Genomic DNA, 27,771 nt, shown 5'->3' on the forward strand with positions numbered 1-27,771 from the left:
TTTAAGCTTTTGGGGCGATGACTATAACCACATTAAGTTGCAGCAGAGTGTAAACTGAAACTCACAAGACGATGTTTAATAGAACAGTCTTAAAGGGACGTACCGTCTCCATTTTCCCAGCACAGTGCTGGATCCACTCCAGGTAAACGTTGCAGAAGCTGGCGCGTGTCACCCCCTGCAGGCAATGCACATAGTCCTCATCGATCTTCACGCTAAAGACCTGAGGGTCGCGCTCAATGTGGTGCCACTTGGTGTAGGACTGCAGCGCCTCCTGAATGGTGGCATCCTTGAGCCATGTAGACAGTTTGGGAGAGTGGACCAAGTAGTAGATGATACTCTGAAAAGGAGATTGAGAAAGAACAGGTCAGTAGGTAAAAACATAATACTCACTCATAAGGAAGACATGCTCTTTACTGCACTGCTCACGATATCTAGAGTCCCTTATTGCCATGCTGCTATTTGTAATGGTGATTAATGCATAAGATGTTAATTAATTTGTCATTTAAACTGCTTAACCTTTGTGCAGGCAACTCTTTAAGAGCCTTTTGAGATGAGCTGAATGTTCAATTTTCAGCCTGCCTCTGAAGTGAAGCTGACTGAATGCATCAGGGGTGAATGCATTATTAAAACCGTGCAGGGTTCCCTTTAATGGCAGAGATTCATTTGAATTTATTTTGACATGACAAAATCTGATCTTAAGTGGAAAGCAAATTCCCATGTAAGAACAGTGACTGCAGGTTTCTCTGGAGTCAGTCATCGCTCTCTGTTGTCTTACATGAAAACATGTTGCTGTCAGCGAGCCAAGCCTTTTTGTCCATCATCAGTGTCTGACCTCACAAATACACTTCTGGAAGAATGTTCAAAAATTCCCATAAACACACTCCTAAACCTTGTGGAAAGCCTTCCCAGAAGAGTCGAAGCTGTTACAGCTGCAAAGAGCGGGCCAACACCATATTAAACCCTTTGGATTAAGAACAGGATGTCATTCAAGCATGTGCGTGTGAACGCAGGCAAGCAAACACTTTTTTAGCAATATAGTTTGAACCGTTCTGATGCCCTGTAAACGCACATACTCTGTGCATCTGGAAGCTTCAGGTTGGAGTGTAAATGTACCTTCAGATAGTAGGTGATGAGCAGCTTTCGAAGATCGTACACTTGCAGCATGGTGGCAGCATTGTTCTCACTGATGCTGTAACCCTCCAGCAGGTACTTGGTGGCCATCACTTCCCAAGCCAGCCAGCGCAGGTTGAACGCAGCGTTGCATGACAGCATGTGAGGCAAGTGGCCCGGCTCACAGCAGCAACATGCGTCATCTTCCTCCACGCCCTCTGTGATGGCCTCCACCTCGCGCTGCTGACAGTACGTCCCTGGGATAGAGACATGGAGTCACAAGTAAAGCAATAAGATATATTTGCCAGGGACGCGATGGGATGGCTGTACTTTACCTCTGAACTCTAAACCCCTCAGCTGGAAGGTGACCAAACCATTGCCAATCTCTATGAGGTGGACCAGGGCGTTGAGGTAGTCAGAAGCCAGGATGAAACAGTCCCCAGCGCTATAGTTGCCCCATCGGCCCAGCATGAGGTCACCACAAAGCGAATGCTGCAGTGATCGAGTCAGGTACTCATAAAAGATGGAATTTAGGTTGTTATCGTCACAACCTGCAAAAGAAGAGCCAGAAAAACAGATCAAATGTGCTTGCTGCCTTATCTGATACCAAAATACACAATGCTCTTTGTGTTGGGGGAATGAAATGAATTAAACTAATGTGATAGTCCAGTTGAAGCTCACCTGTCTCCTTGTCCACCTGGGACACCAGCCTGCTGTTGGAGTTATCGATGCGTTTTGTGCTGCAAGGAACACAAAAAGAAGCATATCTGTGCAATGTGACCAAATGTTTTTCCTGTATGTGCTTATACATCAGGTTAAAAGCTGATAAAATATATCATGTAATCCTGTATGAAGTGTCTCACTATAAAACTACTGTATGCATTTTTTTTTTTCATTCCAGGACCAAGCTGCTCTGCTGTGACTGTTCTGCTGAACTTTCTGTGTCATGTTGCATTGGTGCTCATCTGAGCTTCACAGTGACAACTTGAGCAAACACTTCCTATTTCAACTGACTCCAGCTGAGGTGATGCTGTCAGTGATTTCAAGGTTTCAGGTCTAACACTGACAGTATCACCTAAATATAGTCGAGGGGTGAGCTTGCACATGAAAGCTGTGGGAGTATTTCTGGCGTGCTCTCAGGGTGCTGAATGCGTGCAGTCTCTCACATCAATAAGTAAGAGGGAACAAAGACACTTTATTGTGTAAGCAGCTAAGTGTGAGACAGAAGGGGAGCTCAGTTCAAAAGACGAAGATTGATTGCTTCTTCAGTAAATAAAAAAACAGATGTGCAAATTACAAACTGGAGAAGGAAGTCACGATTCAGTAGTTATCCTACCACGTAAGCCCATTTAACCATATAAAAGCCTAATCACAGAAAACTTCTACAAAATGAGGTGGGCTTGTTTTGTAGCTATAGGACCTGGACACCTTGTAGTCACTGAGTTGATCATGTGCTCCTCTATATATCAAAGTATTGTGGAGTCAAATGTGAGGCCATGTGCTGTAGCGTTCCAAAGTGAAATGCTGTGGGGGCACTTTAACAGAGTGGGCCAAAATTCCTCCACAGCAATGTGAAAGACTGACAAAGTCATACAGAATATACTTCAAGTTATTGCTGCCAAAGGTGGTACTATAAGCTACTGAACCCTGAGGTACAATTAGCTTTTCAAAAAATCACATAGACATGTGAAAAATAGTTTTTTCACAACTGCAAATCATTTTTAACACAGCTGGGTATTGTAGTTTTTAACTAAAATTACTTTAACTGATGAGGACTATTTTTTAGCCACATCTGCAGCTGGACTGTGCAATTCAAACTTGTAAAAAAGGACCATGCAACCCAGAATAAAAGGCTACCTCATTAGTTTGTTTTAAATTAGAAACCATAGCTCTGCAGCACAGAGAAAAAAAGGCTATTTTAGTAAAAGCTAAACACATTTATTTTCATGAGCTTTACTGACAATGACCTGTTCTTTAATTTTCAAGAATTCCTTAATCTGGACCATTTGAGAGACTGACGGCACATTCACTTAATTTCCTCATCAGGCCCTTACTTGTAGTTTCTCTCCCAGAACTTAATGGGCCTCGGATAAGAGGAAATGAAGATGGCACTGCCCAGGAAGGGAGCGAGTGGAGTGTAGAAAACTGTGGTGAGCAGAGTCTGGAGCAGCAGCATGGCTGAGTCTAGACGCACACACACGCCAGTCAAGGAAAGAAAAAAAAAAAAAACAGGCACTGATACACTTTCACACACGTGCAGGTCTTAGAGAAAGGATACGAGGCACAGCAAAGGGCTGAGCAAAGGCATGAAAAGCGCTGCCCCAGGCGATCTGCCAGGGAGCGATGTAAACCAGGATGAAATGGAGTTTCAGCAGCAGCTCACGCATCTGGACAGAAAGGGAAGCACACAGTCAATCCTCTGAGAGCCGCACAGCAGCGACAGCCTTATTTAACTGCCGAGCTTCATATACGCTCTAATTATTCTGCAAGGCTCACGACAGGCACATATTAACAGAACACAAAAGGTAAGTCTGTTGATGGTTTCATATTTCAGTCACACGGTTTCTGTCAACGGCTGCACATAAAACACACAAAAACACACTTTTCAATCGCAAATGAAAACATGTTTTTGTTGCTCTCAATCAGCTTGAAGTTACTATTTTTTTAAGAATCACTTTCAAAAGGTTTGTCAGCAGACTTACTTTTGATTATTGTATTTTCTCAGACTTTACCAGAGCATGACTAGCACCCTCTGTGATGAGTAACTACCCTTTGCAAACTTGATGAGTAAATTAGCAGTTAGCATTCAAGTCTCAGCTGTTGTGTATAACACCAGAAAAGTTAGGTCAGCTGGGATATTTTCTATGCTTTCTTTGTGACCTTGTTTCTGCTTATCACAAATATCTGCTTATTTCTATACCCACTAAGTATTGTATACATTGAAAATAACTGTGTTTCAACCTCCTGCATTCTCTCATGTGGTCCTCCAGAAATCATCAGTGGTTCTTTTACCTTGTGGAACACAATGGACATGATGAAGAAGTCCAGCAGGAAGCTCTCGGAGGCACGTGGACAGTCGAAGTGAAAGAAAATGAGCGTAAAGAGCAGGGTGAGGAACTGGAAGCTGGGGTTGCAGAAGGATGAGCGCAGGAGTTTCAGTCCAGCGACTGTCGTCAGGAGAACATCACAGCTGAAGGAGGCAAAACAAGGGCACAAAAAAATGATTAAATCCCCCTCCTTAATGGGCTCTGTACGATCTTTTCATTATCTAAGCAGATAAGCAGTCGCACCAAGCTGATTGTAAATTTTAGGGCGTCACATCAAAGGATTGATGTTGGCAGAATCTGATCAATCAAAGATCTACTATCTATAAATAAAGTAAACGCTGAACCTTTGTATACTCCTTCATCAAGTGTCAAGATGCAAGTGCATCTTCTTAAAAATGTTTGCTTTTACCTTCAGTGAGATGTTGTGTGGCAATGGCTATCATTTACGAACACTATTTAAGGCCGTGACGAGTTTTTCATTATCCTTGGAAAAGAGGGTGGTTTAAGGATACGTGGGCCTTGTGGGATCACTTCGTTTCTGATATATTCTGATAGAGTTACTGCATCCACTTGTTGTGAAGAAAAATAACTTCTGTAGGTCTCATAGTGGACATCATGTTCAAAGAGTGCCGTGGTCCTTAGTACCTCTTAAAACCACAGAAAGCAGAAGCTCCGTCATCAGTGTTTGTAGTCAGGGACTGGATGGTGTTGGTGTGATGCTGTTGTTCCATGATGAGTGTGTCTCAGAAAAATGTGATGCTTGAAAACAGAATGGACGAAACCTGATCAATGCGTTTCGGTCTGTTGACCAGGATGAAGGGCACAGGCCAAAACGCACTGGTCAAGTAATAAAGCTGTTCTTTATACAAGTGACGCTGGAGACTTGACTTCTTTAGGCATTTGTTTTTCTCTATGCACCTTGGAAGTAGGTGAAGTTAAGCTAGAAGCCTCCATTCTGTTCACAAGCCAACATGGTGAGTGTGTAAGTTAACAGACTTTTCACTATTACAGCTATATCATTAAGATGTTGTTTTGACCTTGTCCTTTTAATTAGGACTGTAAATTAATTCTTATCCAGCAATAAAATTCCTTTAAACTGTTTGCAACCAACAGGAAAAAAGAAAATCCAAATAAGGTTCATCTAAGAATCTAGATTTATAATTGCTGCTCATCACAGAAACATAAAGGCATCAGACACTAAAACTTTAGACCCGCCTACTATCGCCACACACACACAGAGCTCTGAGGGGTCTTCCACGAAAGGTGATGTGATTTTTCAGAGAATTAATTGGTCAGTAGGTGATGATTTCATACCTGTAAATCTCTAATCATGAAATTAACCTTCTCCAGAACAGGTTAGGTTCAGAGCACAAGTTACCATGGCAATATACCATGGCCAGTAAGAAGTGAACCACCTTTGTAGTTCAGCAAACCCAGGGTTAACCCTGAAGTTACCTGGTTAAGATGAAATCTTAACCTTCCCAGTGCATCCTTCTGGATCCGGTCTACATTTGTTATAAAAACACATTTGGCACATCCACTGAATAAACCAACTACTACTACTACGAGTATCATCACATTTTGTAGAGTTCAATAACATCAGTGTTAGTCATTCATTGTTTTATGGCTGCTACTTGGTCTCCTATCTGCATTTTTCAAATTTGACTGGACTGTTAACAAGCGAAAGGCGAATTATTATTTTTATTATATTTGAGGAAACTGCAGCCGACTGTCTGCCTGTTCTGCAAAGCCATGTTTTGAACCGGTCACAATCATACACATGCATTCAGTGACTCCTAAAAGCTGTGCTCTTTTCTAAACAGCAACTTGGTGAATGCCTGCGTGTGACCTCTGTAAACTGTAGCTACAAAAACATAGGTTACACTAGAAAATAATGATAATTAAAATCCAGAATCTGGAATCTTAAATGTGATGCTGTATGTTTTCTGTGGTCCACTTACTGGATTCCCAGCTTCTTGCGGTGACTGAGAGCAAAGCCATCATTAGTGAGCGCGCTCAGCACAATGGCGGGGTACACCACGTATTTCTCAAAGCACAGCAGTCCCACGTACAGGCGCTCAAACCACATAAGCACCGCGTCCTCTGTAACACATGACAAAATTTTAAAACCCATGAACGGAGCAGAATCACAAGATTCCAGAGCACAGTTAGCGGGACACGTTTAGAGTCTGACCCGCTGGTGGCACTACAGCAAAATCCATCCACCCCAACTCATTTCACAAAAACATAACAGCAAATACATACAGTTATGTAGATGTTTCAGTGTGGGCTAACCAACAGACACAGCCATACTTTAGGTTTCTCCACCAACATGAAAAATCATCAAATCGTGACTGTGTATAAGCAGGCAGGGTGTAGCAGTGCAGACCATTTCATTTATTCCCTCCATAAATTCAGTTCAGTTAATTTATATAGTGCCAAATCATAACAACAGTTGCCTCAAGGAGCCATCATTTAAAACCCATGTATAGCAGAGGATATGACATAGTACTGGTTCTGTTATTTCTCTTGTAAACACAAACTGCTGACTGAAAATAAAGAATAAAAAACATGAAACAACACCAAAAAGCTACCTTGGTCTGCTTTCTTATTCAGCAGAGGTCATTACAGCGAGTAGCTCCATGTTTGGTATGGCAGTTTTTTTACACCCGTCTCAAAAATATTCGAAAAAGTGTCATCTGCTTTTGATTTTTAAATGAATTTTCCTTTTTTTCCTTTCCTTTTTTGTCTGCTCAAGCCATGCCTGGACTTGCACCACCTTACTTATCTGAGCTAATTGTGCCATATAGACCAGCAGGCCCTCTTCACCCTCCCAATGCTGATATACTTCCCTAAAGTGCTCTTATCTCCAGTGGCTTCCCATTACATGATTAAGAAGCAAGTTCAGTAGAAATCTTTAAAGAGACTGAAAACCTGCCTTTATTTAATTCATTGCAAGCCATTACTCTTGCATCCATCAGATTTCCACTTAGCTGATGTTTTTTAATGTGGTTGTGATATTATTTTAGCGGTATATTTATCCCATGTACTTGCATTAATTATGTAGTGGGACCATGCTGCACACAGTGATTGTGCACTTTTATAACTGAGTGACTGATTGCTGTTATGCTAACTGTATGGTTTTGCTGTTTGCATGCACATACTTCATTATGAATTACATGCAGTAGGGACACTGACCTCTGGGTTCAAACTGGTAGTACTCCTTGGTCTTGAGGACTGGGTGGGAGATCCACAACCAAGGGTGATGCTTCCTGAGCTGCGGGATCAGGTAGTGGGTTACAAACCCCACAGTCCCCGCCAGAGCATACAGCACTATGGTCACAAAGGGCTGCACACATGGGTATATAATAAAAGAGACATAAGATGAAATTATTGTGCTAGTAGTAGAGATCAAATGTAGAAGGCAGTGTAAAAAGCAGAAAACAAGTTGGGCCACCTTGAGAGACAGAAACACGGTACTCGCGGTGATGGCGAAGGTTAGGATGTAGGCAACGGAGCACACGATGATGTCCGACAGCAGAATTTCTTTCTGCAGAGCACAAAAGGGAGGGACAGCTGCAGTCATTCATAATCCACATGAAAACGCATATCCAGCTCATTTAGGTGTGCGATTATTTCTGACTATCTGCGCTGAGCCGCCAGTTTTTGGAGATCAAAGGCACAGGAGCGCGGGAAGAGTTAAGAGCTTTACAATCTCCATTAATGCTGTAAAAGGCGACGGGAGGTTTGCGTTCTCTGATGCATAATTCCCTTTAATCACACACAGTGATCGCCAGCAAACACCGATTCATCATCTCACCTTTATGCAGTTTATGCCTTCTCACGCTGTATAAATTCAGAGATGCACAGAGATAATGAGGATTGATTTTCTGATAATTATTATCGCAGACTAACCTGAGCTAACAGGGACAGTCGTGTAATCCCGGGGCTGATAATAACCTGAATCTCACCATCTTCCACTAATATGAAGATAAATATTGTTACCATGGAATTCTGCAGTTTCTCAGGTAGAGGATCTTTGATGTTTGTATCATCCTCCTCCTCTTCGTCACTCTCCACAAGCGCAGGCATTATCTTTGACTTGATTAGAGATCTGAAAATAAGTATTTTACACGTTTAGATTAGTAATGACCGATGATAATAGGCAGCTAATAATAACAGAATTTATTTATGAAGCTTTTTAACAGCTTCAAATAAAACTTCTGAAGAATACAATTAAAGTGAGTCAGTGACAGTTATTTTTAAATAGTATAAGTAGTATCAGCGTGTTTCATCTGAGTTATCAACCGTCTGCCTTCAGTTCCTTGTGTCAATGATTTCAGCTTTTTCAGCTTTTTTTAAATAAAGAACAAGAGGCTGCTCGCAAGCAAACACACACACACACACACACACACACACCGCGTGATACTTACAGAAGTACAGAAGGGTCACTGCTTTGTCGGCTGAGGTGATAGGAAAGCACCACTAAAAGGCCACAGAAACCAGAGAACAGGGCTGGGGTGTGCTGCTCATCCCATGGTTCCTATAAACAACAACAAACACACACACAGCAATGTGAATTGTGAGTGTGTGTGACATGTGCTTGACTAGCAACAGTTTCTGTGTGTCACGGTCTTGGGTCATGCAACCCAGTGTTTTGAGTTTCACTGTATTTTGTTATTCATTTATGTTCTAGCTTAGCTTATCCACTTATTTCTATTATGCCTAGATTGCTGTTAATTTTCATTGTTTAGTAGATTCCTCTTGTGTTTTCACCCTGTGTTCATGTTTCCTGTTTTATTTTGAAAGAGTCTGGTGTTCTTTGTTCATTGCATTTAGTTTCACCTCCCCTGTCCCGTCATCAGGTTCATGTGTGTCAGCTGTGTCCTCATGTGTCTCCACTTCTCCTGATCACCTCATGTGTCTATTTAAGTCCTTTGTCTCCCTTGTTCATTGTTACGTCAGGTTTCAGGACTCTGTGCTAGTTATGTATATGTTTCATAGTTCTTTCATGTTCCAGCACAGAGTCCTGTTTATAGTTGTTTCAGTCATAGTATTCATAGTCACCTATTCATAGCCTTCCTAGTTGTCTTAGTTAAGTCTCAGTTTCTAGTTTTCTGTTTTCCTAGTTCAGCTTCTAGTTTAGTTTTGCCTCTGTGCTTTCTGCTTTGTTTGCCACCTTTAATCCAGCCAAAATAAAGGCTCGCTTTTCGTTTCAAGTTCAGTGCTGTCTCCTTGACTGTGTTTGCACCTGGGTCCTCACACTTCCACACACGGTCTTCCCCCCCCTTGCAGACCGTGACACTGTATTTTACTGAAGATTATTTAAATAATTCCTGTACCTGTACTACATGCTTCCCTCTACTCCTTTAACCAAGGAGGTGACCGTGAACACAGCATTAGTTCAACAGGAAAGGAAAAAAGCACGAAAGAAGAAGATAAGTAATGTTACATCCTCTAAGTGCTCTTCCTCTGTTTCCTACCTTGAGAGCGCCGAAGCAGAAACCGTAAAGCAGAGACAGAGCAGCCAGACTACGTAAGATGCTGTATACTGCAGAGATGAGACTGGTGGCAGCTGAGACACACAAGTTAGAAAGGTTAAAAATACAAACAGTGGTTTAAAATGGCAACAAACTAAGCTCAGAAGATACTTTTTACTCAATGGCCCTGAAAGGCTGTTCTGTCTTTGTATGTATGTTTATGAATAAACAGCCAAAAGTTACAGTTTATAGTGAAAATAGGAACTAGGATCTGAATTAGCTAACACGAGCAATGCTAAAATCAAGAGATTAGAAACCTGTTCCTCCAAAAAAGTGCATGTCAATCTGCTCCAGCAGGTAGATGGTAAAGGTGTTGATCTGAGGGAAAAGGCCCACCAGGAAGGTGATTGGGAAGCAGTAGGTAAAACCTGTTTAATGCGTAAAACAAAAGACATTTTTATGTATTTATCAAAGAAAAAAAATACTCTTAGCATACTGCAAGCAACTGTATCTGCATGTTTTCTCCTGTTATATTTATCCTTACCCACTAGGAGGTCTCGTAAGAAGCGCAGTACATCATAGCAGACGATGGTGACTCCATACAGGCTGGAGACCGGCAGGTCCTTCCTCCTCAGCAGCTGCTCCAGTACCCAGATCAGTGCACAGAAAATGCAGAAGTAGGCCGCTCGGCTGTAGGCCACCAGTTGGTTGTGACCCTGGAGACATAGAGGGATGCCACCTGTAGGGGTTTACCCTGATTTCCATCACAGTAAGATAACACCTACAACTAAACACCTTCCTCTGTTTTCACAATAATATGACACAACTACCATAGCAACAAATAAGGCAGATCCTCTGTAGCCACTTTGCATGTTCACCAGTCAAAGCTCAGCAAAATTATTCACATGGAAAAAAGGAAATGTTTTGAAATTCATAACATCATCAAAAACTGCAACACTGAAGAGGAAGAGCAGTCACACGCACGCACAACAAGGATGCACGTGTTTCCAAATTGTTAGTGATTATCATACAACCTTTTCAGTATTTTTTCAGTAACAAAGAAACAAACTTACATGGGTCGGTGAAGCCGCATCTGGTTGAACACTCTGCAAAACAAACCCATAAAAGCCAGTTTGAAAACAGCAGCGATAATACCAACTTTAGTCTGATAACATCCATCCACCAATCCTTTCATCTACCCATTCATCCATTTTCTGCTGCTTATCTGGGTCCAGGTCATGTGGATATCTGTGTAAGTATCCACTGTAAAAGCTGAGATTTAGAACCTTGACTTCACTTTAGATCAATCCTTGACTTTTGTTGCTCACATCGAGTCTCTGACCCCATCTTGCCTTTTCCATTTAACTCCAAACCGCTGACTCAAGAGTGAACTGGAGATGGCTGTTCATCCCTTCATCTCCTCCTACTTAAATTATTGTAATTCACTATTTTCTTATCTGTCTTAGGCATTTATCAATTTCCTTCAATCTGTCCAAAATGCTGCTGCAAAGCTTTTAACTCACACACATAAATTTTGATCATATCAGCCCATTGTTAAAGCACCTGCAGTGGCTTCCCGTCAGGTTTAGGTTTCAGTTAAAAACCTTGGTTCTTACTTTTGTGGCCTTGGGTGAAGCCCCCACCTATATCATCAAATTACTCCACCACCTATTCACAATGCTGGCTCCTTAGGTCCTCAGATAGAGGTTTTCTTGTGATCCCACATACTAGTCTGGAAACTAAGGGGGACTGTGTATTTCATATCTTAGCACCAAGACTGTGGAATAGCTTAACACTCTCTCTTCAGGTTAGGGTCATGTTTTTGTGTTCTCGGTTGTTTTATTTGGTTCATGTGTGCTCATTTTGACCTCACATTAGCTGTCTTTTTTACCGATAGTCTGAAAAGCACTTAATACTGCTTTCTTGCCTTAAAAAGGGCTAAATAAATACATTTTACTTTTACTTTACTTTTACCCCCAGACCTTCCTCTCATTAGCCAACTCCTCTAGCTTTTCTGGGGGGACAGCAAGGAATTCCAAAGCCAGCTGGGAGATGTAATCTCTCCAGCGTGTCCTGTGTTTGCCCCGAAATCTCCTGCAGGGAGGGACATGCCTGGAACATCTCACTTAGGCTGCATCCATGTCAGATGCCTGAGCCACCTCAACTGGCTCCTGTTGATGTGGAGAAGTAGTGGCTCTACTCCTAGCCCCTTCCAAATAACCAAACTCCTTACCCTGTCTCTAAGGCTGAGCCCAGCCACTCTTTGGCAGAAGCACATTAATTCAGTCACCAAGCAGCATAACACCAAGGCCTCTGCTTTTGACTACCACCTGACCAACAGGAGGGCTGGCCCATAGGCCAGAATGAGCCACATGGGTAAGGCCTGGCCACCAGACACTCACTGATGAGCTCCTCCAGCAGACTTGGCTCCTAGCATCCCCAATCCAGTAAAGTTAACACAGTCCACTGTTGTTTTTTTCTATAGAGATCCTATGAATCACAGTTAATCTGGCCCTTCACTCAGGGGCTGTTTGCCTTGGGAGATCCTATATAGCACATAACTCCAGGGATCACCAGGACATACAAATCTCTCCACCATAACGAGAGGGTGATTCATGGACGAGAAAATATGCTGGGAAACAATTATGACAGCAGCATAACATAGTGGGAGTTTACGGTAGTGTCTGAGGTAGGTCATCATTTCCTTGTTTCTGCATATATCATATTTCGTTATATTTGGCTAAATATTCTCCCTGGAGGCAGTTGACTGACTAAATTAGCGTGTAGGCTTTGCTGCATTTCAACAGAGAGGAAGTGAGTGGGAGCAAACAGGAACTGGCAAGTCTGAGGTCAGCTTTACTTTTTGTCTATATTTAGTGCCCATGGCTAACATTTTGACCTCACACTTTATTCCTTAAACGCAGCACAAGCTGTAGCTATTAATGTGGCAATTATATCGTGTTGGATTTTGCCCTCAGTTTGATATACAGTATCTTTATTCTGGACTGAAGACTTTTTTACCTTCAGTAATGAATAGTGGCAGCTGGCAATGACCAGACAGAACTGGAAGATCCAGAAGTCTTTGAAGCACCCATGGTTGAGAAGCACAAAACCCAGAAAGGAAACCAGGAAGGCCATGAAGACTGCAACTAGATTCTCCAGAACATCCTGGTTTCTATTATAAAAAAAAGCAGAGACAGGTCACAGCAGAGCCTCTGATACCTTATTAGGAAGGAAGAGTGCAAAGAAAATAAGTGACTCAAAGAGAGACCTGCTGCTGAACAATGTTCAACATAGTGAAGGATACAGGAGATATAAATACTAATGTCACATACAAAAACTCATCTGTAAAATTCTGTATGTAAACTAGATTTTATTTTCAAAGTGCGAACAGCTGGAAGATCTTGCAGCAGGTTTTGTGTGTTACCTGTCCAAAAGGGCGAGCAGCGTGAGTCGGTCATATAAAATGTTGATCCACTTCCCAGGAAACAGTTTGAGTTTGTAATAAATTTTCCTGGCCGGCTTCTCCTGAGTGGACGTCTCTGATGAGTCATCCAAAGAATCCTCTTCCTGACATATACACACACACATGCACACAGACATAAGCAGCTTACACCGACTGGAATTTCAGTGCAATAATACAGAAAACAAAAACAGTCTGCTGTTTGAAACCTACATGATCCCGCATAATTCAAAATGCAGTCTTTTTATAATCAGATCTCTGAAAATGAGGTGCAGTACCGATTCATTCACAAATCTGTGAATTTGGTTTTTCAGCTTCTATAACTGATCCAGACAGCTTATGTCACTCTTGCTCGTCTGGGTCCAGATGCAATAAAGACTGATTCAGGATTGATCTTCTTGCTACTACTACAGCCTGACAGAGACAAGACATTAATTGGGTTTAGCTAAGTTAAGTGGGCCATTCTAATGTGCATTTAGAATATATATTTTTTAAAATATATGCTGTTTATATGTGATTTTAGCCCTGTGACAGACTGGCAACCTGTCCAGGGTGTAACCGCTGCTCACTCTATTACAGCTGACAGGCTCCTCCTCCTAAGTGAGCATGGCACGAGCAATCCTACCTGAATAAACAGTTAAGAAAATGGATGGATGACTTACTATTACTAGTAACCACACTGAGAAAAGTGTAACAACAGTGGTGGCAAATAGCATATAAATATGGGACTGTTTATGTTTATGTACAACAAACTTAATTTAGATGTATGTATGATTAAGGGATCACGTCAACCATCCATTTTCTAAAAATGAGTCATGAAGTGTAATGAAAAACTGGTATGGACGATTTTGTTCAATTGCATATACACCCATGGAGTAACAGGAGACTTCATAACTTTCATAATGGTCGCACATTTACATCTATTATAGGTTATCTATGCATGTAAATAACACGTACGTGACAAGAACGCATACAATTACATGCTGGAAAAAAGCTACTCATCCAACATTAAACTTTTGATGTAGTTCGTAAATACACAACACTTGACTTCATAAGTTAAAATGTCTAATGTGGTAATAAAAATCAGAATTTGAAGACATCAAAACTGGTTGCATATTCAATTCAATATCTGCTAAATTAGATCCTATTCTCGTGCAATTAAAATTGTGCTTTTATATGTACATAAATGTTACAAATGGGTCACTTTAGCCTGCTGGTAGGTGGTTGCTAAGCAACGTGATGACATCCCAATAGTTAACATAGATATGAACTTTCAAGTATTTAAGTTGTGACTGTGCGCTAACTGTGGCTGCTCGAGTCCTGATGGTACAGGAGGAGTTTATAGAGAAACAGGCAGACAGATTTGGTGTGTTATATTAAGAGTTACTGTAAGTTAAGTACTTGGATTAAAAAAAAAACTGACAAATTTATCAATGGATTCATTTCTTCACCTGGTTAAAGTACCTCAGGAGTTTTTTTTAAGAAGGAAGCAGATGTGTTGTCAATCTCACATCATTTGGTTTCCTCATAAAACATTTACAAACCCCTTTTATAACCTTGTTTATTCTCATTTTTGCTTGCTAGAGGCTTCTTGTTGACTCCCTTTACAACATTTCTTGAGATTATTTTCATATCAGATTTATTATTAATTTGATGCTACTGAGTTGCAAAGCAAAAATATATATATATATATATATGTATATACAAAAAGGAGACAGACACCTGGAAGATCTCGGGGTGCGTCCTTCGTGGCCGAAGCCTGTGTGCAGGGATGATGCGTCGCTGGAAAGGGCAGTCACTGTGACCGCCCACAAGGCCGTCCTGACACTCTGAGTTGGAGGAAGTTGACAGCAGGTCACTGAAGACACACATAGTGGAGGCTGATGTGAGTATGTGGAATATACTTGATTATACAGGCAGAGATTACGGTTTAGCAGAGGATGGAAACAGGCATTGAGGTAAGATGATGTTTAGAAAAGCTCATGGGAGCAGTTACAGACAGCATGCAGGTAGAGAAAGCAGGGAAAAAACAACCGAAAAATAAAAATTATTTATAATAGATAACTCGTTGTAGGCAGATGAAGAGGGTGACGAGTGGAGCGTGGAATGAAGCTATAACAGCAGTACCACATGTTGCCAGTAATGAGCTCTGCTCCTAGCGGCAGATTGAGAGCTCTCTCTGCATACAGCTTACGAGGCCTGTCTCCTGGTGACACAAACAGACACATTGAACTAGTCAGACACGTTCTATTTTGATAATAATAGCTTGGATTTGTTTAGCATTGCAGCCATCTGAGACTGAAGGGCTGAAAATCTTGGAGCCATTCCAGGAAATTGTCATATAATCTACAAGCTGCTATCATTGTGTGTGGGGGAAGCTGCTGGCAATGCTTCCCACACACACAATGTATTTGCACAGAAGATCATAATATTATTAGGCCCCCCCAGATACTGACTGAGGGTATTAACAGCACATGGTTGTTGATTGCGACTACAGGCAAATCACTTGTCTCCTGCATAAAACACATAAAATTCCTAAGAACTAACAAAAAGATAAGGCAGTCTAAATGCTGGACAAGACTAGCTACTTACGGTGTACAGTATGAAAGGTGTAGGCCTCTTCTTTGTTGGTAGCCTCTGGTCTGCAGATGACCTGCAGCATGGAGCTCTCAGATTGAGACGTTTGCGAAGGAAGGGAATCGTAATCCGGATCCTTTTCTCTGTCTGTCTGTGGACTGCAGACAAGAAACCGAATCAGCCAGAGATCCTGGATGCTATTAGATTATATAAGTGCTGTAAACATGTGCTTATATCTGTGTGTGTGAAATCAGCTGAAACATGTGAGAAGTTAATGGAACGCTTACCTGTCAGGAGAGACTATTGGGATCTGTGTAGGTGGTATAGCCTGTAGTGTGTTGGTAGGCAGACTGGTGGGTGGTTTGGGTCTCTCTGGTTTGTTGTCAGTGTTGCTATTGGTTACTGTTTCATCTTGTTTCGAAGTTGCACTTTGATTTTCTGTACATGGATTAAAGGAAATAATTTTAATCAAATGAACCTTTCCAACCTTTTTCTTCTATCTATCTTTCTTTACCTTCCTCTGTAGCTTCAACTTCCTCCTTGCGCTCTGGCTTCTCCTCTTCTTGTGTAGTGCCACCTCCCCCTCTGGTACTCAGGGATCCCAACAAGGAAACAAACTCCAAGAAGTTTGATTCATTGGGAATCTGGCCCTCCTTTGCCTCCAGGTCTGATTTGGAACTGGTCATGGTAGCCTGACAGACAATGAGAAATATTTGTGTTTTTTAATGGGTGGTCATTTCCAAAATGGACACAGAAAAACAAGGGGGCAAATCTATCAACCGTGTTGTGTGAGCGGTCTGAAAGCAGAACTGCATCTTTCCCGCTGTCCATGCTCAGCCCTCGGATGTGAGTCCTCCCACCAGGTCCGTAGCGACCCAGAGTTTGGGGCAGGCGCAGGAACCCTTGTGAGTCCACGTTTGGTTCCAGAGGGTCCGTGTCATCTGGGTGGGAGTGGACGTCGATACCTGACGAGCTGTTATCATTTGTCAGCTGTGGACTAGGTGTGCTGTCAGTGGTGATTTGCAGACTAAGACGTTTCTGCTCTGGATCTGGGCACTCGAGCATGGTGGACTCAGAGCTGGTGGTTTCTCTGCATAAGTGGAACTCTTCACTTTGGCTTGTAGTCATGTGCTGTTTCGGGGTGGGGTCGTCCTCTGAGCAGATCACTTCCTCTCTCTCTTCCGGCTCCTGCTTCTCCTCCTCGGGGGAGTCGAATGTAATGACGGGGATTTTGATGTGACTTTCTCCTGCATCCTTCTGAGCCTTGCAGGGCACACAGAGACATGTCACTTGTACTTTCCCTCGAACGTAACAACATCTCTGACATAAATCAGACAGCATTTAACAGCCAACAAACTGAACACTATAACACACACAGAATACAAAATGTGATCTTCCACATATATTTGGAGACTTACAAATATGTCTACCTAACCAACACTGTCAAATTCTTTTGCACTTTGAGTCTCATACAGCAGCTAAGAAGCAAACAAATATATGAGAAAATAGTAAAGGTACACAATTTCAAAGTAGATAAAAGAATAAATAAATCCAATAAAAACACAATCAAATTAAATTTGAATAAAGGTCTGACTTCACTGGGAAAAAATGAGCTTTTATACTGTTTACTACTATCTTTAGTCATCTACAGCATGAACCTGAGAGTGCTGAAGGAGCTTGGTTTAAAACAAACCACTAAGGAAAATACTTAAACTACTAACACTGAGTTAATAACTGTCCAGCACATTATTAAAACCTGCAAGCAAAGCAGTGAACCACGATCTTCTGGAAAGAAATGTGTTGGAAAAACATCTTCAGTGATGAACAGAGATCACTTAAAAGTTTATTGAAATCACATTGTGAAAAAAACCAACAGCAGCTCTCAGGGTTAGTTTAATCGTGAAAGTAAGAGCATTTCCACACAAAGATAACTTTGGGATTGGGACTAAATAGCTGTGGAGCATTAAAGAAACCACTTATCAGAGAGGCTAGTCAGAAAAAAAGGTTTTGGTTTGCTAGGGAGCATAAAAATGTGACCCTGACTGGGTGCACCAGGGTATGAAGAGGTGGATGAAGTGATGCACCCATCATCATGTCCAGTGCCTAACATGCAAGCCGCTGGGGGCAGTGTTATGATCTAGGGTTGGTCAAATCCAGGTTCAGCAATGATATTTCCCCTGAAAATGATGTCAACTGACTACCTGAAAAGACTGAATGACCAGGATTTTTTTTCTTCCTTAATGGCACGAGAATATTTCAAGATGACAATGCCAGCATTCATCAGGCTCTAATTGTGAAAGAGTGGTTCAAGGCGCATGAGACGTCATTTTCAAGTATATCTGAAAGTCTTTTGGATCTACAGGCGAACACTTAACCTCTTCCTCTGACCTCAGTTCAGCTCTGGTGACATCTGTTCTTACAGTTCTTTTCAGCTGACCAAAGATGTATTTTAACACCCAGGAGAGATGCCAAGGTTTCTACAGGTCAAAAATATTGCTGGTGTTCATGATGAAGTCACCGTGATGCAGTACAGTTGGGCAGTGGAATGAGATAATTTTAACATATTGAAAGCTATGTAAAACAGGGACAACACCAAGAAAAAAAAACATTATGTCATAAAACTGAGTACTTGATTCTGACCTGTGCATTCTCCAAAAGACTCTGCTTGACGCTCTCTTCCAACTGAGCAGCAGTCTGAGGATCACAGCTCATAGTGATGATGATCTTGACGGTGTCGCTGTCGTCCAAGTGAGCTGGCACAGGTCCGGGGCCAGAGTTGTCTACCAGAACCACTTCGATCTCATCAGAACAGTATGTCTCCTCCACAGCCTACTCATAAAGAAAAATACTCGTAATAACCCGGCCCTTCAAATTCAAATTGATCAAACATGTCTTCCTACTCTTTTATAAGGTCTACCTGTGTAGGAAGTTCTGGGATATCAATGACATGCTCCTGGTCCTCATGGGGAGTCTCCAGTGAGTTGTTGTTGGCATCTGAGGGCTCTTTATGCCCCTCACTCTCCTCCTCACTCTCATCTTCACTTCCCTTGGAAGAAGGCAAACCTTCATCAGCTATTTCTCTATCTGCAGTCTCTTTGTCCTCAGAGTCTTTTTCTTCTATTCTGTCTTGCTCTGACTCTTTCTCCGCTGTCCTTTCCTGCTCCGACTGCTCTTTGTCAGTCCCTGTCAAAGATCCCTTAATGTCTATCCCTTCTTTCACAGGTTCAGTTTCAATTGTTTCTGTATCAGTTTTCTCTATCCCACCCGCAGATTCAGGCTGGATCTCCTCTTTTTCAGATTGGGATGGGGGCCTCTGCTGGGCCTGCAGCAGGGGGGCAGCCTGGTCGGGATTGGGGCTAGAGAGATCATCAGGGGATGGCTCTGGGCTTGGCTGCAAGCCTCCCTCCACAGGCCTCTCCTCTGCAGCAGTTCTGTCTTTCTCTGGAATGAAATGCAAATTCAATTTGTTGATTTAAAGCATAATATTAATAAAAGCCACAATAAAGCTTTAAATCCTACAGTGGAAATAGTATAATACCCATATTATTTGGCTGCAGCAATAACACACGCAATTCAAACTATTAAAGTAGGTATATATCTTCCCATTGGGGGGAAAATCAACTGCAGAAGCTATAGATTCATCCTTCTACTATTAAAAACAAATAGCACCATTTTTGCACAATCATCTGGTGCATTGCATCCGAGGATTTGGATTTCTTTTTTTTTTTCTTCTTTTTTCAATCAGCTGACTGGGCTCTGACTAATCACCAGTCCATTAGGTCATAAATTTACTAAAAGCAGTCAGCTGCTCTTGTTGGCTGGCTGCTAACTCTGTGATGTGTTTCCTTGGGAGGAAGTTGTCGGCCTGGATTGTGTAAGAAGCCATCCAATACAGTAGGGGAGAGGAACAGCTTTCTTCCAGCGCAGACAAATTTTGACAACACGCTAAACAGGAAACAGGTCTGTTACAATGAACCTGTCATGAGGGTTAAATGTGGAACTGCAGTTTTGGACTGCTGCATCCTGTCTTCACACAGTTTTTGCATGCTTATCTCTTAGTCATATTGTTTGTGCCATTTTTAACATCCGAAATAACCACAAGGTAGTCTGCTGGCATTGCTTCATACTTTGTACTTAGTGTCAGTCTGACTGAAGTTTTTCAGTCAATATGCCACCCCCACCCAAAACCCCAGTGATAACACTTAATAAAACATTTAAGTGAGTTTATGTATATATCGGAACCTTGGAGTATATATTTGACTCTGTGTGAGTGAAAGAAAATCCCAAATAAGTTCAAACTTATGCACCCAAATCTTGCTTTCAAAGTCATTAAAGATGTATGCTCTACAATCACTCCACCCTAGAAGAAGAACAGTTCAAAGAAATCATCAAAAGCCCCCAAATACCATGAAATCCACGCCCATGATGAGTGTATGAAAACTTTTGACGACGGTCATTTTGAAGCTGATTTTTTTTACCTTTCTAAAAATGTAACCCTTTTGTTATCTGTTAATATTTTTGGTATCAAAGCCTCTAATCTAGAACCTGATACTAATGAACCTCAGCATACTTGGATCAGTACAAGAAAGGAAAACCAATCAGCCATAAAAATGTTTCTGGTCAATTCAAAAACATCACTTAGCACATCCTTTGGGAATAACCTAATTCAGTCTTTGTTGGGGTGACACAGAAGAGCCCACATCTAACACCTCTTTCCAACATATTAAGGAGTGCTTCCTTTGCAGTGTTATACCAATCCTAATTTTGCTCCTACATTAGTTTAATGCAATTTACAAAAATAACACTGGCTTCATTTAAAATCAGCCACTCTAACCTCAGGCTAGCAGGTTAGCCCGAGTTAGCCTGAGTTAGCCTGAGGTTAGGTCAGGTTGTTCAGGTTGCTCAGACAGACCCTTTACCAGTTTTGAAAATTATTAAGTCCTGTTTTACATATTTAAGGACTTTTTACATCGGGTGAATATTCATGTCTGTATAAAGTCTGATTAATAGTTAGAGTAGATCAATAAAATCGCTGGAGCATATCACCCGTCTCTCCTCTTGCCCAAAAAGGGGGATGCATTTGCATTTGAGGTGCCCGTCTACTCCAGTCTGCACTTCAAATATCCTTGAGCAAGGTACTAACTCCAAGTTCTGATGCATCCATCGGAGTATGAATGTGTGTGAATGTTAGATAGAAAGCACTTATGTAGGAAAAGCATAGAAAAAAGTGCTTGTATGATTGGGTGAATGAGGCAAGTTGCATAAAGCGCTTTAAGTGCTCAGTTAGAGTAGAAAAGTGCTACATAAGAACCAGTCCATTTGTCATGTTTTTTTCCTTTATTAGTTAACTATCTGTATCTTAGATTAGCATTACCTTCCACGGTCTTCACCTCATCTGACTTTGAGCAGTCCTGTATGGAGGACAATTCAGAAGGTTGGGATTACAATTTAGACATAACACAGTATCCTCACACTGCCAGGTGTTAATATTTAAACCTTCTCTCACCACCCCAATCAGTCCCGGGTCAGTTTCAGTCTGTTTCACCGTCACCTGGATCACTGAACTGGGACGCTTCCGAGCCAACGTAGTCATGGCAACACTGTCAGGGACTGTGCTGCTCTTCCTAACGGACAAAGACATTGGATGAAAACAGACACAGTTAAGTAAGAATGTGAATAATGTAGCATATTTTTTAAATACAGTGCTGTACAGGTTAGAGATACAGATGAATAAAGAACACACAAATATACTGCTTTATACATGTAAATGAATTAAAACTTAATTTTAGTCCCACTGCAGTTAAAGGAAAACTCTAAAAACTGATGTAAAGACATTCTTTTGTTTATTTTTTATAGCTGTTTACAGACTGACCCTAATGGCAAACACATAATCACCTGTTGATTTACTGAGGTTGTATGAACTGGGTCACCAAGAGGTGGAGTGGGATCCAAAAGTGCAGAGACATAAGAAACAGCAATACTTTGAAGTGCTTTGTTTGTGATAAGCAATACTTTAAAATTAGAGAAAGGGAACCTTTGAAGAGCGTCTCAGGATTTCCGCCACAGAGAGGTCTAAGAGGTCTAAATTAAGTTCTGAAAGAAATATATTACCCTCAAAAAGTCCCTTCTCAGGGGTCAGGACTTTCTGAAAGCCAAACATTTCTAAAGGTCATATGTACAATTGCTAGAAAAAAATCTGCTTGATTAACATTTTGTGCCCAAAGTCTACCAAAGGGCAAATCAAACTTTCAGCATGCATCATATCTGCCTTAAACGGTATCTCTGTCATCTAAATTCTAAATTCTAAGTCCCTTTTGGACTGTACTGTAAAACTAAGGAAATCCTGGAAGCCCATTCAAAGCATCTAGACTTAGCATAAAACCCCTTTGCAAGAGTGTTGCCTTTAAGTTTCTTTTGCTTTCCAATAAGCTCGACAAGCGTATGTATTTCACACAATCAAGTATACTTTGCTGCCCCCAGTTCAGGTCCAGAGTTCTTTTGATTTTTCTCTAAGAAGGGATGTTTTTCTGCCTCACAGCAGACCATTTGGGAACAGCTTTAAAGTGTACTGCAGAAATGGCTGATTACATTTTTAAACACAACATCACACTTTGCCCTCTCATTCCCAGTTCAACAAACCCGACAGAGAGAGAGACAGAGAGAGAGACAGAGAGAGAGACAGAGTGGTAGTCGAGTGAAATAAAAGGTGAATGAACAGAGGGAGCAGCATTAATGGAAAATCAGAGAAGTAAAATATGATATTTTTTTTTTATACTGGGTATGTTCTGAAATACAAATAAATATGCTCACACCTCCGCACTACCCTGCAGGAAGGTGCCACATTGACAGATTTTTTTCTGAATGTAACTGAAGAGAGAGAGAGGGTGTGTGTGTGTGTATGCATGCTGCTTGTCAAACAAACATGCAGACCTGTAGCTCTGACACTAAAAGAGAAGAGAGGCAGAGATAGCCAAGATGTAACCTGGTAGCTACGATTTTATATGAAGTTTCACATGTAAAAGCCATAAAACAGAACTGATTTGGAATCTATAGTTGACATAAGTTAGCAGAGACAGAGATAGTCTATGGACCTCATTACGTCAGTGTAATTACATGTATTTTAAATTCTAAAACGCACTGACTCTTACAGATGAGGAAGTAGAAAGAAATATTTTCGTTTGTATTTCCTTTTTCATCTCAACTCAATTAAATGTAACACATTCACACAGAGAACAAGATTTTTTTTGTCTCCGTGCAGATCAAGTGTCTCAGCGAAGGGGCTGACTGAAGATCACTGACCTCTCCTCATTAGCTCGCTCACTTGCCGAAACTGTACTTTGAGTCTTTGAAATGAAGTAGAGAGAGTGCATCCCACTTTGAGACACTTGATCATGAAAGTAATCCAATCTCAGACAGAGGGAGAAAAATACAGAGACACATAAAGAGAAAGACAGGCGGGACTAAAATGGAGAGTGATCCTTGGCTATGTTTAGTATTGGTGGTATTATTTTAAAATTGGGTCTCAAGCCTAAATGTATAATTTCATGTTAATAATTAAGCTGTGTCATTAGGGATTTATACCTCTGGCCTAGATTTTGTATTGGTTATCCGAGTAGGGGAGCAGCTCAAGGCACAAGGAAAATTATTTCTTGGTAGTTATATGTTTGCAGCTATTTCATATTTATCCCACTGACTGTGTTTTTGGTTTTTACCTGATGCTGGGGGGCAGGCAAGAATCTGAGGCATTACTTTTCTTCTCCTGAGCTTTGCTGAGGTCAGAAAGGCTGCTGCGGACCACTGCCTCGCCCTCGTCGAACATCAAGTGCAGCCGATAGTTGGCGAGCTTGATAAGGACGAAGAAAACAGTGATGGAGGAGCAGTAGATGCTCAGAGCCATTGTAGTGGGAGGCAAAGCCTGTGGAGAAGAAAAGAAGAGCTTAGTCATATTGAAATCAGCATTTCCTGAATCTCTTGACTCCACCAGGACAGAGTTTGATTTAATGCTTCAAGCTTTAGCACCACCAGTTTCTTCTGATTTGTATTGCAACACGCTGCAAGATCTGATTTTGATATATTGGTAGATTAATAAAGTTTACTAGTCCACAGGGAAGAAATTGCCCATAGCAAAGAACAGGAATATCAAAGACAAAGTATCATGCCAATCATGAGTCATAATGTCCCAGAGAGAGTTCTTGCTGTTTTGAATGTCTGCAGGTGCCGATTTACAGCTTACATTTACAGACCAGGAGCATTTGTGCTATTGTCCCTCAACTTCCTTCCATCATTTATCCTGCGCTGAATACGACCTTCACAAAAAATGCTAAAAAACTTGAAATTTGAAACACCTTCCCTCAGAAAGCTTGTGTTGTTTCTGCAGGGGAAGCAGTGGATGTTTTCACACAGTCTAGAAACTGTCAGCAACAACAATTTAATATAGAATCAGTGCCAAAGTGCTTACCGTCTGAGGTGTCAGTCACACATCACCATCTGCCTTAATAGCTAAAATATGTGACTGGCTAATTTTGGAAGTAGCAAAACAGATATAATCAGCAATATCTTATCTTTAATAAACTGCTTACAAAAATATACTCTGTGTACAATAAGCTGCCATTGCCATTGTTTCCACAATCAAGTCACATTACCCTTTCGGTATTTGCACTGTTTTGCCATAATGTCTCCTATTCGTTGCCTATTCACAAAGCAGGTGGAGTCAGCATCATCACAGCTAAGGTTAATGTGTTTGACCTATAGGTAAACTGTATGGCAGGAACACAGAGGTCACTGAAGATGTCCCTTCAAAGAAGAAGGGGTCAAATTGTATTGTATTGTATTGTATTGTATTGTAGTAAAAGTCGAGACTATATATAACTAGGCTTTCTGCCTCTATCAATCACCATATAGCATGAAGCATCATCAGTCCGTGTATTGTCACTGGGAGTAATGTAGCCTGTGTCGCACCTTTATCAAAGCCCATGGCATGAAAATATTAGTGAACCACATTTCACGCTTTCTGGCTCCACCACTGTCACATCCAGGGGCAGCCATGCTTTCACTTACTGCATGCGGGAGAAAAATACTGCGACAGTGCCCTTTTCCTGGCCTAGTGTTTCCATCAGCTGCAACAACACATTGCATGATATTCCATTCTCCTACAGCTTGTGGTTGTTGTTTTTTTCTCCCAAGGATAAACAGGGGCATTATTACAATTTTACCTAGGTAGTGTGGGCACCTTACACCCCACGCACGGCCTTGAACGTCACGTTCCTCAATAAAAACTCACCAGATGGAGAGACAAGGGCAACATCAGGAGAAATATCCACAGATAGAGGTGACATGAGTTGTTGAATTTATTCTGGTCCGGGTCGTGGTACCAGCCCCCGGTCAGGGATGCCCAGACCCCCTGACGCAGGGTTTGCACAACCTGTGAGCCCATCTCCCCTCCTCTCCCCTCCTCTCCGCTCAGGTTGGACTGGCTGATGATGATGATGATGATGATGCTGGTGCTGCTAGGCTACAATGAAATGATCTCCTCTATCTAATCATGCATGCTACTGTCGCTACGCCTCCATGTTGGCGCGACGCAGCTCGACTCTTGAGTCTTTCCTTTCATGGCTCGGTCTTCCTCAGCGTTGTCCTCTCGTCTGCCGTTTCCCATCCCAGTGTCGATGCGTGCATTGCTGCTGCTGTTGCTGCTGCCGCGGTCCTCATCATCCTGTCCTGTTCGTCTCTCTCCTTCCTCTCTCTCCTCTCAAGCTTGCCTGTACAGATGCGCAGCTCTGACCACCCCCTCCCTTCTGTCTTTTTCACTCCTCCTCTCTCCATATCCATCCTTGTCCATTATGCGAGTTCCACCTTCAGTCAAACACTTTGCGACATCAATCAAGCCACGTTGTGCATTACATACAATGTATTTGTATCCTATGTACAGACCATGAATTGCGCACAGTACTTAAAGATTATAGAGCTTACGTTTAAAAATAATGTACAGGGGTGCAAACATGCAAAACATTATATTATATTATATTATATTATATTATATTATATTATATTATATTATGCATGTGCACGTGTCTTTTTGTGGTCCACTATCGTTATAATTTCCCTGAAGGCGCGCTCTCTTCATGCATTCCTACAGTGACTCCTCCCCCTCCCCCCTGCTGCTGCTGCTTTGGTCACGTGTCAGGTTGTCCACCAATGAGAGTGCAGCGCAGCCAGCAACGAGAGCAGCAGCCGTGTCCCCTGACCGTCTGTCCAGCCACTGCTGGGTCCGACTCCGTCTGGCGACAACGTTAGCGGGGGGCTTGTTTTGATTAAAGTTGACGGATTTTTTTCCGTTTCATATTTTATTCCCTGTATTGTTGTGTGGAAGTACAGGATATATACTGTGGTTCCCGAGTCCTTATCCGTTGGCTGTTTTTTTCCGCACATCACCGAAGGAGAAATAAACTTTGGAATTAACCGATCTCAAAGTGGAGAGGAGCAACTTTTCCATCAGGCTGACCTATGCTAAGCTAACCCGCTAAGCCAGAAGTCTGGAATGCAGTTGAAATTCCAGTTAAAAGTCCAGAAAGGAGCACACGAACTGTCCGTTTCGCTATTCGGTGACTATATGAGATTTACTAGAGACTCTCACAGTGAAAGCTACTCCGCGGAGCCTCTCCGTATTTGGTCGGAATGGACGCTGCAGGTGCACCTCTTGAGGCACCTGCGAAAACTTGGTAACTTGAGAGCTAACTTTAGCCTTTTCACGTTAGCATTCAGCAGAACCAGACAGTGTTTTGTGATAGCTTTAAATTAAATTGGCTTGGCAGTTAATTGTTATTTTTCGCTTTACTGGCATTAACCAGGAGCTTAAAAAAGCGTCGTTAGCTAACCCGTATTTCGGCTAACTTAGCCAGCAACCTCGCTAGCTAGTTATTGACCCTCACACTTCTACCGGAGTGGCGACGTGGATACAGACGCGCTCTCCCACGGGACTTTGGACACAGTTTGACCACGGCGTGGACTGCGCAAGGATACCCCCTCCTCTGTTTTCATCGGAGTCTTAGATGTGACAGCATGAGGATTTCAAAAAGTTACAAGTTACCTTTTTAAAGTTTTCATTTTGTCCAAAAAGCGCTGCACCCTATGGTGCCGCTACGGCCACCGAGAAATGGATGTCTCGCAGGCCGCTTTCCCAAACGGTGAAGGGCGGCCGGGCGGCGGTGGGACCGGGGAACATGCCTGGGCAGAGTCCCCCTCAGTTCGGGCTTGGGCTCACTCTGCCCCGCTGTGCCCGACTCGATCCCTGTGGACAGCTGCTTATGACTACGAGGCGAGCGGCGAGGACGAACTCAGCCTCAGGCGAGGTGATGTAGTAGAGGTCCTGTCCAAGGACGCTGCGATCTCCGGGGACGAGGGATGGTGGACAGGGAAAATCAACCACAGGGTAGGGATTTTCCCTTCCAATTATGTCACCTATCAGCCTGCTATATACCGTCTCCCAGCTACAAGTGTGTCGACGGGGGTACCAGAGCGAGTCCCGAGCTCGCCCGTCCAGATCCCCTTTAGTGAACTGGTATTAGAGGAGATCATAGGCGTGGGTGGATTTGGTAAAGTTTACCGGGGCACATGGAAAGATCAGGAGGTCGCTGTGAAGGCGGCTCGGCAGGACCCAGATGAAGACATAACGGCAACCGCTGCCAGTGTTAAACAAGAAGCTAAACTTTTCTCGATGCTGCAGCACCCCAATATTATTAAACTGGAAGGGGTGTGTTTGGAGGAGCCCAACCTGTGCCTGGTCATGGAGTATGCCCGAGGCGGGACACTGAACCGGGCGCTGACCGGAAGGCGGATCCCTCCACACATCCTGGTCAACTGGGCTGTGCAGATTGCACGCGGGATGCACTATCTACACGAGGAGGCCGTGGTACCCATTATCCATCGTGACCTGAAGTCTAGCAACAGTAAGCAAAGATCGATGTGTGTGTTTGTTTGTGATTAAGACAGATAAATTGAGGTAACATAACTTGCAGGAGGATATTTTGCACTTCATCTTTTAGTCATTTATGTTATGTTAGTTATGCTTTGGTTTCATGCTGCTCTGTCACTCTTT

The 27,771-nt window shown here is 42.2% G+C and overlaps 2 protein-coding genes across 3 annotated transcripts in view; one reads left to right on the forward strand and one right to left on the reverse strand.

Moving 5' to 3' along the window:
* pcnx2 (pecanex 2) overlaps positions 1–25,410 on the reverse strand; it is a 38,595-nt gene extending 13,185 nt beyond the window's left edge. Inside the window, exons 1-30 of the mRNA XM_031746741.2 lie at positions 24,958–25,410; positions 23,390–23,592; positions 21,184–21,301; positions 21,052–21,088; positions 18,595–19,118; positions 18,318–18,506; positions 16,458–16,940; positions 16,192–16,369; positions 15,965–16,115; positions 15,693–15,835; positions 15,228–15,306; positions 14,823–14,958; positions 13,065–13,207; positions 12,659–12,812; positions 10,711–10,743; positions 10,182–10,353; positions 9,955–10,065; positions 9,641–9,732; positions 8,591–8,700; positions 8,163–8,271; positions 7,615–7,707; positions 7,356–7,506; positions 6,119–6,260; positions 4,123–4,300; positions 3,389–3,497; positions 3,165–3,294; positions 1,792–1,850; positions 1,446–1,661; positions 1,114–1,367; positions 104–337 (exon numbers count right to left, since the gene is read on the reverse strand). Of these exons, the coding sequence (XP_031602601.1) occupies positions 104–337; positions 1,114–1,367; positions 1,446–1,661; positions 1,792–1,850; positions 3,165–3,294; positions 3,389–3,497; positions 4,123–4,300; positions 6,119–6,260; positions 7,356–7,506; positions 7,615–7,707; positions 8,163–8,271; positions 8,591–8,700; positions 9,641–9,732; positions 9,955–10,065; positions 10,182–10,353; positions 10,711–10,743; positions 12,659–12,812; positions 13,065–13,207; positions 14,823–14,958; positions 15,228–15,306; positions 15,693–15,835; positions 15,965–16,115; positions 16,192–16,369; positions 16,458–16,940; positions 18,318–18,506; positions 18,595–19,118; positions 21,052–21,088; positions 21,184–21,301; positions 23,390–23,592; positions 24,958–25,110 (4,884 nt within the window). The 5' untranslated portion in view covers positions 25,111–25,410. The remainder of the gene's footprint in view (positions 1–103; positions 338–1,113; positions 1,368–1,445; positions 1,662–1,791; positions 1,851–3,164; positions 3,295–3,388; positions 3,498–4,122; positions 4,301–6,118; positions 6,261–7,355; positions 7,507–7,614; positions 7,708–8,162; positions 8,272–8,590; positions 8,701–9,640; positions 9,733–9,954; positions 10,066–10,181; positions 10,354–10,710; positions 10,744–12,658; positions 12,813–13,064; positions 13,208–14,822; positions 14,959–15,227; positions 15,307–15,692; positions 15,836–15,964; positions 16,116–16,191; positions 16,370–16,457; positions 16,941–18,317; positions 18,507–18,594; positions 19,119–21,051; positions 21,089–21,183; positions 21,302–23,389; positions 23,593–24,957) is intronic.
* Positions 25,411–25,906: 496 nt separating this feature from the next.
* Positions 25,907–27,771, forward strand: part of map3k21 (mitogen-activated protein kinase kinase kinase 21) — a 30,249-nt gene continuing 28,384 nt past the window's right edge. For both annotated transcript variants that reach the window (XM_031746708.2, XM_039621677.1), the window contains exon 1: positions 25,907–27,622. In XM_031746708.2, the coding sequence (XP_031602568.1) occupies positions 26,830–27,622 (793 nt within the window). In that variant the 5' untranslated portion in view covers positions 25,907–26,829. The remainder of the gene's footprint in view (positions 27,623–27,771) is intronic.

Source organism: Oreochromis aureus, linkage group 13 (assembly GCF_013358895.1).
Source record: "Oreochromis aureus strain Israel breed Guangdong linkage group 13, ZZ_aureus, whole genome shotgun sequence".
In the NCBI taxonomy this organism is placed as follows: Eukaryota; Metazoa; Chordata; class Actinopteri; order Cichliformes; family Cichlidae; genus Oreochromis; species Oreochromis aureus.